This window comes from Hesperophylax consimilis, chromosome 2 (genome assembly GCF_061612785.1).
Source record: "Hesperophylax consimilis isolate HC1 chromosome 2, BYU_Hcon_1.0, whole genome shotgun sequence".
Taxonomy (NCBI): domain Eukaryota; kingdom Metazoa; phylum Arthropoda; class Insecta; order Trichoptera; family Limnephilidae; genus Hesperophylax; species Hesperophylax consimilis.
In genome coordinates, this window is record NC_142837.1 from 17075034 (window position 1) to 17088103 (window position 13070).

General features: G+C 36.9%; 1 protein-coding gene across 2 annotated transcripts; it reads left to right on the forward strand.

The window, feature by feature from the left end:
• The first annotated feature begins 9513 nt into the window (after nt 1–9513).
• PIG-V (phosphatidylinositol glycan anchor biosynthesis class V) lies at nt 9514–12600 on the forward strand. 2 transcript variants are annotated; one of them, XM_089644702.1, is made up of 2 exons: nt 9514–9616; nt 10479–12600. In XM_089644702.1, exon 2 carries the CDS (start codon nt 10565–10567, stop codon nt 12173–12175), a length of 1611 nt encoding a protein of 536 aa, XP_089500828.1. In that variant the 5' UTR covers nt 9514–9616; nt 10479–10564; the 3' UTR covers nt 12176–12600. The 2 variants fall into 2 exon arrangements, with proteins under 2 accessions (XP_089500828.1, XP_089500822.1); XM_089644696.1 differs by lacking the exon at nt 9514–9616 and adding an exon at nt 10124–10262.
• The last annotated feature ends 470 nt before the right edge of the window (nt 12601–13070 follow it).

The window sequence follows — 13070 nt, forward strand, 5'->3', positions numbered from 1 at the left end:
AAACAACGAGCGCTGCGCGGAGCCGCGCCAGACGGAAATTTACCCTGTTAACGAGCACACGTTACCAAACTAAGATTGTACAGCTCTGTTGTAAGAGCATTATATCGTAATAAATCTAAATACGAACCATCATAGTTTCAATCATCTAACGAGCCTTGAGCTTCAGTAAAAGTGTAGTAAACACAAAACACTACAGTGGCGCAGCCATCGGAGTCAGATTAATATTTCGACAGAGCAGAGTGGGCTAAGTCACGCCGACTTTGTTTGGGTACCTACAGCCGAGGACAGAGGAACAATTAAATTTGTTACCGTGAAAGGACGGTGCAGAAAAAAAAAAACCGAAATCCAGATAATTGAGGAAAGGGTTATCGGAAACAAGGAAGAAATCCAGATAACCGAGGAAAAGGTTATCGGAAACAAGGAATCTTTGCAGCCGCGTGCACAGCATCGGAGATTATCCCTGGAGCCAAGGTCAGGAGACATTGGTCGTTTTTGGGCTGGGAACAACAGCTATCCACGGAAGTCAGGATCCAGATAGTCGAGGAAAGGACTATCGGAAGCAGAGATAAGTCATTTGTATTTTTCTTGTGGGGGAAGTGTCGAATTTATAAATATTTTTTTCATCGCGGGTATTGTTGTAAAGGGGTGTTAAATTTTTGCTCGTGGTATTGTGGTATTTCAGTGGTAATATTTTTTTCCGTCTCGTCAGAATGGAGTTCGAGAGAATGAAATCGTTTTCGCACATTTGCGGGGATTGGGATTTATTTTGTCTTAAGTTGGGTCAGTTCCTCGTGTTACATGATGAGATCACGGAGATTAAAAAAAGGGCATATCTGATTAACTTGATCGAAGCGGAGACTTTAACCCTTCTGACTAATTTATGTTTTCCGGCTAAAATAACAGATGTTAGTTATGAGAAATTAATTGAATTCCTCGAGAAACATTGTATTAAATGCAGATCACTTTTTAAAGAGCGCGAATCGTTTTTTCAAGCCAAACAGGAACAGAACGAATCTATGAGGGAATTCGCAGCTAGACTCGGAGGATTGAGTACATATTGCCAATTTGGTACAAGGTTAGAGGACAATTTGATAGATATTTTCGCAATCGGTCAACTCCCGGGTCCGGTACGCGTAAAATTGTTCATTGAAGGGCCTAAGCAAAGTTTTAATCAGCTAGTTGAGCTTGCAGTGGCGGCGAAAGGTCCGGAGACCGATCCTAGGGAAGTGAAATCAGAAGTAAATTCAGTGGGGAGGAACTCGAAACCTTCTCCCCAGGCGCGATCGTTTGAGGATCGGGCATATAATAGAAATCCGCGAGGGCCAGATAAACGGAGTAGGACGTTTTCACCTTAGAGAAAATGCGGCATCTGCGGGAAATTAAATCATGACACGCGTGATTGTAGATATAAAGAAGCAAAGTGCTTTAATTGTGGTAAATTAGGGTATTTACAAAGAAATTGCAAGAACGGATCAGTGAAATCACTTTTGAATTGTAATAATAATAATATTGATAATGTTTCATTTGTTAAGGCAATCAAGGCACAATTGAAATTAAATGGTAAATTTTACGAAGCTATGAATGATTCAGGTACTTCAGTTTGTGTTTTTCCAGAAGCTTTGTTTTGTAAACATTTTGGGAATGTAAAATTGTCTCCCAAGTCGCGGAACATTTCGGGGTATGACGGAAATAATTTCCGAGTTGTGGGTAATTCAAATTTCAAGGTCGAGTAAAAATAATATTGTTAAATTTGTAACGTTTACTGTAGAGATTTCATGGAAGCTTACAACTTAAACATTATTCCAGGACAAAGTTTTATTAATTCGGTTTCATCAGGAATGGAAGGTTTAGATAAAATTAAGGGGAAATTCCCAGATGTTTTCGCCCGGAAACTAGGACGTTTTAATAAATTTAAAGTGAATTTTAAAGTGAAAGAAGATGCGAATATTTTTTTCTGTAATGCAAGGCCAGTACCATAATATGCAATTATGAATAAAGTGGAACTAGAACTTAAATCCATGGTTAAAGATGGGATTATTTCGCCCGTGAAGAGCAGTGAATACGCGTCTCCAATTGTACCAGTAGTTAAGAAAAACGGCGAGATTCGTATTTGTGTAGATTATAAACGCAGTTTAAATCTGGTTTCAGAATTAGAGAAATACCCTCTTCCTAGAATCGAAGAAGTTATTCACAAGGTTAGTTCGGGAAAAAATTTCGCAAAATTGGATCTGAAACAAGCTTATTCACAGTTAGAATTACAAGATAGAAACTAATTGCAGACGACGCACTAATTTATATTGCAGAAGATAATTATGAGAAAGCAATCAAAAAGATAACTAGTGACTTAGAAACATTGTCAAAATGGCTCAAACTAAATAAATTAAAACTAAATGTAAATAAGACAAAATACATGCATATAGGCAGAACAAATACGCATGAGGAACCAAAGGTTTCTATAAATGGAGAAATCATAAAAAAAGTGGAAGAAATTAAATATCCAGGTATTATAGACTCAAAATTGAACTTCTCAAAAAATGCAGACTATGCAATTAAAAAAAATTGCAAAAAAAATATCATTTCTTGGTAGAATCAGAAACAAAGTAAATAAAGACACATGCCAGATAATATACAATACAATTATATCACCACATTTTAATTACTGTTCAAGTATTCTTTTTCTCTGCAATAAAGAGAAAATGAAAAAAATGCAAATACTGCAAAATAAAGCAATGCGAATAATACTTAAGCGCAACATATACACACGGATAAGAGACATGTTAAAGGAGCTGAATATTTTGACGGTGAAGCAAACTGTGTATTTGAATGTACTTATTTTTATACATAAAATTAACATAGGGATGATGTCTAAGGAACTGAAAAGAAAAATAAATTACAATAACGAGATACACGGACACGGGACGAGAAATTCTAAGCAAATTAGATTGCCAACAAGAAAAAAAATAAGCACCCAAAAATCTCTGATGTACCAGGCCGTTCAACTCTATAACAAAATCCCGAAGGAAATTGCTGTGATAGAAAATATTAATAAGTTCAAAAATGAATTAAGAAAATATGTCTATCTCAATTATTAATGTTTCTTTTTTGTGACTTTATTGAAATATTTAAAGAATGATTATGTTTGCCAAACAATGTACATGTTTATATGTTTATAAAACTATTAGCACACACGAAGATGTGAGCTAACTTACGATTAATAAATAAATAAATAGTTGTAAAAAATTCACAACGATTAATACGCATCTAGGGTTGTTTGTTTACAATAGATTAGTGTTTGGATTGGAAGTCTGCTCCGGCGATTTTCGCTCGAACTATCGCTGGTTGCTTACAAGGACTCAAAGGAGTGGCATTTTATTTAGATGATATTATCATCTCGGGCATCGATGAAAAGGATTTATTGATCAACATCGTGGCAGTCTGCAAGCGTTTACAAGAATGCGGATTATGTGTCAATACTGAAAAATGCCAATTTCTTGTAAAAAAATAGAAGTTTTGGGGTTCATAATATCTGAAAAGGGAATTCAACCGCAAACGGATAAATTAGAAGCCATTAAAATCGCACCATATCCAACGGATATTCATCAATTAAATAGTTTATTGGGATTTGTCAATTTTTATCGGAGTTTCATACCTAATATGTCGTCAATATTGGAGCCACTTCATAATCTTTTTAAAAAGGAGGTCAAATGGGTATTTTCTAGAGAATGCATTAACGCAGTGGACACGATAAAAAAATCTGTTGTGTAGAAATACAATATTAACGAATTACCGACCTCACCTTCCAGTAAAATTGTATACGGATGCGAGTACTTCCACTTCGGGGCTTGGGGCCTGTCTGGTACATGTTTTCGCAAACGGAACATTGAGACCTGTAGCTTTCGCATCCAGAAGTTTAACAAACGCGGAAAAGAAATATAGAATCTTAGATTTGGAGGCTTTAGCTATAGTTTTCGGATTGAATAAATTTTTTCAGTATTTAAATGGCAGAGAATTTACGCTGTGCGTGAACAATTTGCCCTTGATGAGAATTCTCGGTGAACATAAAAACATTCCAATTCTTGCAGCTAATAGGCTCCAAAGGTACGGAATAATCTTAGCAGGTTTTACTTATAAAACAGAATTCGTAAGATCCTGCAAGAATCAGGCCGGTTTTTCTGTCTCGTCTACCGGTAGAAAGTACTATTGAAGAGTTCAATGAAGATTACGGGTCAGATTTCGTAAGTTATGTTAGCAATTGTGAGCACTTAGACGTCAATTTGATCACGGAAGCCACTAAAACTGACGCGGAAATTCAAGGGGTACTGACTTTTTTGAGGCAGGGCTGGCCAAAACAAATTAGGCGCGAAGATAACATATGGAAATATTGGATAAAAAGAAATGAACTTTCGATCGTGAAGGATTGTCTATTTTGGCAACATAGGATCGTCGTTCCAAGTCGTTGCATAAAAAAAAATTAGAACTTATACACCGTTCACACTTAGGAATAGTCAAAATGAAGGGTCAGGCCAGAGGTTATTTTTGGTGGACGTCGCTGAGTAAAGATTTAGAAAAAAATGTCTAGGAATGTCCAGACTGCGCGTCGACAAAGCAGTCACCTCCAAAAAGTCATTTATCTGTGTGGCCTAATTCAGGGAAGGTCTGGAGTAGGTTACACCTAGACTATTGTGGGCCATTGGCAGGGAAAATTTTTTTGGTCGTCTGCGATCCATTTTCGAAATGGGTCGATTGTATAGAGGTTCAAAGGGCAGATTCAGCTAATACAATATTTGAATTGAGGAAGTTATTCGCTAATTTTCGTAACCCTGAACTAATAGTTTCAGATAACGGAACAACATTTACGAGTGAAAGTTTTAAACATTTCCTACAGGAAAACAATATTAAATTCATGACATCACCCGTGATGCACCCCAAGAGTAATGGTCTCGCTGAGAACTCAGTAAAAACTACCAAGGGGTTCCTAAAAAAACTTATGGTAGGAAATAAATTTCAGGGAGATTATAGGGATAAATTATTACATTTTCTCTCCGATTATAGAAATACTCCACATTGTACGACTGGAGTCGAACCAGCAGTATTACTGTTTGGTAGGAAACTAAGGTCTACGTTTGACAGCTTGATTCCGACAGAGACCGAGCAAGGGGGATCTAAACAGCTGGAGTGGGTAAATGAAAACATTCTAGCTAGTCAGCGTAGGCAAGCTAAAAATTATGGGGGTGTGAAAACCAGAAATTTCTGTGTGGGACAGAAATGTATGGTGAAAGACTTCAGACAGAATAATAAATTTACATGGGTAAAGGGAATTATTACACGTAGAATTGGAAAAAAATTGTATTTGATTGAAACTTGTGATTCACATTTAGTATGGAAGCGACATGTTGATCAGATGAGGAGCTTTTCTATCAGCTGGAGCAAAGATATCTTAGATTTGCCAGATTCCGCGTCTGATGACACGAGGACTGAGCTGTCTGAGAAGGAATTGTCCAACCTGTGGAGTGAGCTAACGGTTTTTTCTCCTGATTCCAGGTTGACAGAGGGAGAGGAAGCGATGCTGGATGGTGCCGGAACGATACCTAGTACTTTCACTTTCTTGATCTCATCCTATGTAATGACTTCGTCACGGTCTCTACATGTGATGAACCATTAATTTCAGAAGACCCTCATCACACCTCACTAATCATAGAAGTTTCATTTTCGGAACCCGACCCACTAGTGGAGGAACTAAGAAGCGGTTACGTCTTTAGGCGCGGTGATTACGAACAAATTAATACATGTCTCGACCAGGTAAACTGGCATGAGCTCCTTTCGATTGGTGATGTAAACACGGCATTAAAAAAATTCTATTCACAATTAAATAATCTTATAGACGCCTACATTCCCAAAAAACTATGTAGGAATTCTAAATACACGCCATGGTATAATTCGGCCCTCATTAAATTGACATCAGAAAAATACAAATACTTTAAAAAGTTTAAGATATACAAAAACCCACCTGACTACGCCACTTTCTCTTTACTAAGATCACGCCACAAAAAACTTAATTGGGAATGCCACAATATTTACTTATTAAAAATCGAACATGATATATCCTCCGACCCAAAAAAGTTTGGAATTACATAAAATCCAACTCCAAATCCCACAGTGTTCCGAACACTATGACATTTAAAGACGAAAAAGCTGAAAATGGGTCTGCCATCTGTAACTTGTTCTCTAAATATTTCATGTCTGTCTACAACAATAATGCTCGAAACATCCAGATCCTACCGGACAACCCCAAAGAGCTCTATGTTGCTAGCATTAATAATATTGAAGTCGACCAGCATCATATACAGAAACACCTTGAAGATTTAGATCTCAAAAAAGGCGCAGGCCCAGATAAAATTCCCCCTTTCTTCATAAACAAATGTGCCCGCAGCCTATCTAAACCGCTATCCATAATTTTTAGTCGCTCCCTTAAAGAGGGAATAGTCCCAAACAGCTGGAAAACGGCATTTGTAACTCCCATCTTCAAAAATGGCCAAAAATCTAACGTCGAAAATTATAGGCCAATTTCAAAGCTCTGCATCTTTAGTAAGGTTTTCGAAAAAATTGTGTATGACCAGATGTTTTCGGCCTTGAGATCGTCACTCAATAATAACCAACATGGATTTATGAGGGGGAAATCTACAACCACTAACTTAACGGCATTCACCGAATTCTTACAAGATAATGTGGATCAGCGTATACAGGTAGATGCAATATATACAGATTATAGTAAAGCTTTTGATTTAGTTATTCATGATATCTTGCTGAGAAAACTTTTACAAATCGGTGTACACGGAGACCTCCTCAGATGGCTCTCGTCCTATATTGCAAACCGTAGCCAAGCAGTAGTCGTCGGTGGCTATAAATCGAACTGGGAAACCGTGCCCTCGGGAGTACCCCAGGGGTCATTATTGGGACCATTACTCTTTAATATATATATTAATGACATTGGGAAATGTTTTCACCACTCCAGAACTTTATTATACGCAGATGACATGAAAATATTCTCCCCTGTCACGTGTATCAATGAGTGTACCCGCGTGCAAGAAGATCTAAATCGCCTAAATATTTATTGTGCAGAACACAACCTGCAAATAAATGTAAAAAAATGTGGCACCATCAGCTTCACCCGAAATAAAAATCCCATTTCTTTTAATTACTCTCTTAACGGCACAATACTGAGCAAAATGACAGAGGCTAAGGATCTGGGAGTAGTGTTAGATCCGAAATTACTTTTTGAGCGCCATATCGAATCCACGGTTGCAAAAGCTTCCAAGGTACTTGGCTTTGTACTCAGAACCTGCAAAAATTTAAAAAAAGTAAATACCATGAAAATGCTGTACTTTGCGTATGTACGCAGTTCTCTGGAGTACGCCTCTCAAGTATGGAATCCCATGTATAAGTCACACATAGAAAGGATTGAGAAAGTGCAATATCGTTTTCTACGATACCTTGATTTTCGGGCCTATCGTCCTCATGTGAGTCACGAGGAGTCAGCAGCGTTTTTCAGGATTTCGTCACTGGAAAGTCGTAGAAACTCCGCCGACGTACTATTTTTACAAAAAATTGCCACCTCTGTGATAGATTGCCCGGAATTACTTGAAAGAATCAAACAAACCAGACAAAATCACACATTAAACATCCCTCAATGTAACACAAACTCAAAACAAAATGCTTTTATTCACCGTGCTTCATACAATTTTAATACTTCATACAGTGAATTAGACTTATTTAACTCAGCACCCCACAATTTCAAACCTAAAATCAATAAATAATTATATTATCATTTTTATTTTTTATTACGTACATGCTACACATTACACAGACTAGATCCATCCCATACCCCTCCCTTCCCCATCCCATCCCTATAGGCTAATGTAACTTTTTTTATTACATAAATATTATATATTCACTAAATAATTAAAACACTTAAGTGAAAACCTATTATTGGTTAAATAATTAACACTTAATACACCATACTTTGTAATTATTATCACTGTTGGTTTTCCAAATAAAATAAAATAAAATAAAATAAATAAATAAAAAAATAAATAAAAAAATCTTTAGAAATCCATTTCATATAATAATAACAACAAATACGTACATATATTTGACAAACCCAAATAAACGTTTGGCCTATACACCTCTCTCATCTAAATCGACCATCTCTCATGTAATAGAAAGAGATGCAACATAGGTGATCCGTTGTACGTACAAGTCACGACACATGTGACGTCAGAATTCTTTCGACCAATCGTGGAGCGTATACAGTCTATTGCTATTGAATGCTTTTTCAAGAACGTTTAACTAATTCTAAGAATAATAATATAGAAATATATTTATATATTTAGAATCGATATTTTTTGATCTACATGAACATATTTTTTATAAGTCAAAATATTTTTCACTCAACTTCCTTATTGTATTAAACTAAAATTACTTATCGGCTGCTCGGCAATATTCGGAAATGCTCGGCCGTGACGTCACAAAAAGAATCTGAGCGGAGAACCAATTTCAAATAAAGCGCCGAAACACTTCACTTCGGGTATGCTCGGATATGTTGGCCACGCCCCCTGTCGACTAGTCGCTGTGCATATAGCGACTCCCCTCCTCTACCTGGTAGGAGCCCTTGCAAGTGATACCATTACAAAAAATATTGACCTAAAATGGGACTTGGACACGGTCAAGCGGCTTGATCGCAAGCACGTAGTTTTTTTTGTCTATTGTTGTCTATTGTTGTCTATTATTGTCTATGCTTAGCGGCTTGACAGCCCGCATCAAGCCTCTCCGTCAAGCATGGCCACGCCTTCCTGTGATTTCGTGGTGGTCTATGTATATGTACTTCTATGCCTTCCTGTCATTTCGTGACTCGCGGCAAAATGGAATCTGTCAAAGACGCGTTCTTGGCTCTTACGTTAGCTTTATGTTTGAATAAAATAATAAAAAGAAACGAATTTGGTGTCAAGAATGGTACAAGTTAAGGTACCGCTTTACCCATGAGCATTTGCAAAGTGTATTACAGGCTACAGCTATTTTTTGTATGAATATCTTGTGCGGTATTCATACAAAAAATATGTTTTCTCCATTGAAAATTCAGAAAATTATTTATTCTACAGTTTGATTATTAATGACCTTGAAAACCGCTGTCATAATTATTAAAAAATACTAAAATACTTCCAAAAATTTTAAATTAGATGGATTTCTACAAATTGAACACAAAAACAATAACTAAGTACCTATTTTATAACAATTTTATTCAATTTATATCATTGTTTATGATACGTGATATTTATTTGTCTATTGTCGTTTGTCTATTCCCACAAAAATATAAATTCGCATCAAGCCTCGCCGCAAGCACGTAGAATTGCGCAATGCTTGCAAGCCAGCTTCGGTACACGGTCAAAATGCTTGACACAAAGTGCCATAGACAATAAACTACGTGCTTGCGATCAAGCCGCTTGACCGTGTCCAAGTCCCTGATAACGCGAATTTTTACGAAAAAATCGCCCATTTTACGCAAAATTACTAGGTGAATTTTGCCATGTTCACCCGATATTCTAGTATTATAAAAAACTAGGTACGTGCTAAATATTTATTGTGTGTGGTTTTGACAATTTTGAATGGCCGTAAAATGAAAGGCAAGCAAATAGTGTGCTCAGCTGCAGTGTCAGGTTCATACCTCATAACCTCGGCGTACCTCATTCCTCGAGTGATGGTTGTTCTGAATTGTTACGGTGAATAAGTTTGTTCTGAAAATTCATGTGATAAGTTATCATATGAATGCAATCCAAGGTTTGTAGAAAATGTATAATGAACGTTTTCTAACGGACAAAAAAGCCCTAAGGGCTTTTTTGGTTGGTCCATGCGTTTTTTACGAACCCTAAATGCATAAATATACCCTGAATGCCACCCATGGAACCATAAATAAAATAGAGCAAGAACAATTTCGAGGTGTGTGGATCCCTTTTAGGTGTTTTATAGGGCGAAAACATCACTATCTACCAGCCTACGCCTATCGTAGGGGCAGGGAAGAAGAAGAAAACTCCCAAAATTCGATTTTCGCAGAATTTTTACTTGTCAGAACTCGTCAGAACTGTGTCAATCGATGAACTACAAAAAACGACGAAAAACAGCGGAAAATTTCGTTTGTTCAGTGAAGATACCTTGGAATATTTTAGCAAACCCGTAAAGATGATTCAGTTATAAAAATTAATTCTTTTATGGTAAAGATAAGGAACTTTTTTAGTATTGAATGTAATTTTCTTATTAATAAAAAAAAGCACTGTTATAATATCCATTATATGCTATTTATTCTAAATCATAGCCCCTCTTACGGTTTTATTTTTATCATAATAATTTATTGCAATGGAATAATTTCGGCAAAAGTGTAAGGTTACTTGAATTTTATCTTATCTTATTATATCTTTTGTTATTTCCAGAATAACCAACAGCGGTTGTAACGTAATATCTTCAGCAGAGCATGGACATTGCAAATGGTGTAATGAAATAACATTGAATAAGAAGAATGCTTACACCTCGTCAGAAGATCCTATGGTTTGCGTTTACGAGCAGAATATTTATTATATGCATACAAGTGGTATTTAATCTGTTTGTACCGGATCACAATGCACACGTGTTCATCAGCCCCCTGGATCCGGACATATCCGTGTCATGGCTGGACCGCGGAGTGGACATTGTCCTCGGGGGCCTCAAGCGCTGGGACGCACAGTACTTCCTACACATATCCCAGTACGGGTATACCTATGAGAACTGCCTGGCCTTCTTCCCCCTGTTTCCCCTGACAGTTAGATACTTAGCCTACATCTTTTCTTACATTATTGGGAGTTTATTTAACTTCCACAGTCTGCTCATCATATCCGCCACCATTTTGAACATACTATATTTTGTGAAGTCAGCGGATGCTCTGCATAGATTAAGCTTAAAGGTCTTAAAGAGTGAGAGTTTGGCTTACAAAGCGAGTATCTTATATTGCATCAATCCGGGGAGCATCTTCTTCACAGCGCCTTATTCTGAAAGCTTGTTTGCGTGGCTCAGTTTCCAGGGTATGTTGCGGTGTACCGAGGTGGAGACCTTGAGGTTCACCAACATAGACATTCTCAGTAGCATTCCAATCGGATTATCTTTAGTAACTAGGTCCAATGGTATTCTCAACTTAGGTTTTATATTGTATGCAAGCTTTAAAAATGTGATTGAAAAAACCCTTCCAGAAATATTTCATCGATATAGAACTTTAAGGTACAGAATATTAACTCCACTACTATCATGGCCCCTGGTTGCATCCGTAATGGCCTTGATCCTCACTTTGGTTTTAAGTGTTTTACCGTTTCTTCTTATTCAGGTTTACAATTATATCAAGTTTTGTATTCCCCACGAGCACAATTTACCCCAGCATCTGATTGAAGGGGAGTGGATCTTGCCGGGCCAGGCCAAGGGAGAGTGGTGCAACAGTTCCCTCCCGGTGGCTTACTCCTATGTGCAGAAACACTACTGGAATGTTGGATTTCTAAAATACTACCACTGGAAGCAAATTCCAAACTTTTTACTGGCTACGCCTGTTTTAGTGATAATTTTATACAACTGCTATAAATTCCTCCGTCAACATTTGAGGCATAGTCTCAAGTTAGGAATATCCGTAGCCAGATTCCAAAGAACTGTAAGTTATGACAGTGCAGCTTCTAAAAGTATCAGGTCCAGTAAGATAAACAGTACGTACACATACGACCCGGATATGTTTGTGTATGTAGTACATGGCTTGTTTCTGGCTTTGTTTTGTCTCTTCTTTGTGCATGTGCAAGTAACAACGAGAATGTTGGCCTCGGCGAGCCCCCTGCTGTATTGGTTCATGGCACTTAGAATTAAAGCAACCCCTTCCAAAATGGCGGAACAGAACCATATCAATGAGCACTTTAGAAAGATCGGGGCATCTGGTAGGATATCGGGAGACTATTTTGCAATAGCAAACCTCGAAGGTATCAATAATATGTGTAGCAAATGGAAAACATTTGTTCTGTCCAATAACTTTCCTGATGTTACATTTAAACTTACAAAATTGTATTTCCTCGGCTATTTTTTTATAGGAACCGTGTGTTTCTGTAACTTTTTCCCTTGGACATGAATATGTCGAGTCAATTAGAACAATCGTAGCCTTAGTTTAAATAATAATTACTTGTATAATGCGATTCTATAGAAGCTTTGTGATTTTAAAATAATTCAATTGACTGTAGTTGTAAGTATTTATTAGCAGATTAATGAAGCCTTACATCTCCTAGAATAGACATTTTATCCCTCAGTAGACCAAAGAGTAGACACATAGTCACGGACACAGAGCATGCATGAAGATGCTTTACTTTATAGTACAAACAGTTAAAACATATTTAATATGGACTACTGATTCTTAGGATTTAATTCGGGACACAAATTCAGACATTTCCTGTTTATCTAACTTCATATCATATTGAATAAGAGTGACTTCTATTGTTAAATTATTCCAATACTTTTGTGATATTTAAAATGTAAGTTTATTTCATGATACAAAAATAAAGAGCTACCATTACTTTGTCTTTATCTAAACAATCCTAGGAAACCCACAAGTCAAAAGAAGGTTATATGAAATTCTTGTAAACATTGCTTGTTTACGAGGAGTTATTTCTTAGGGTGAGGAAAGACAACATACTGTTGTGCATATGAGTTGTACAGAAACAAATATTTCACTGCGGGGTTCTATTCTAACGTAACCAACATGGCAGTTTGATCATGTTGTTGAGATATAGCCTAGTGGACAGAAGCGTCGGGTTCGATCCTCTGCTCATTGCACAACATTTTCCACTTATGACATAAGTAGGAGTTCAAATATTGTTAGGTTATTCGTACCCAGGGAATGTATGTTTCTTTTTAAAAATTATATTGTTGCAGTCATCATAAAGAAATTTTAATCAAAATATTTTTCATTCTTTACCAGAAAAAGCTTCTTTACATGTTTTAACCAAAGGGAGACATGGCATGGAAGCCGA

Excerpts from the sequence above, each read along its gene's own strand:
- PIG-V (XM_089644702.1), top strand. The coding sequence starts at position 10,565 with ATGCTTACACCTCGTCAGAAGATCCTATGGTTTGCGTTTACGAGCAGA.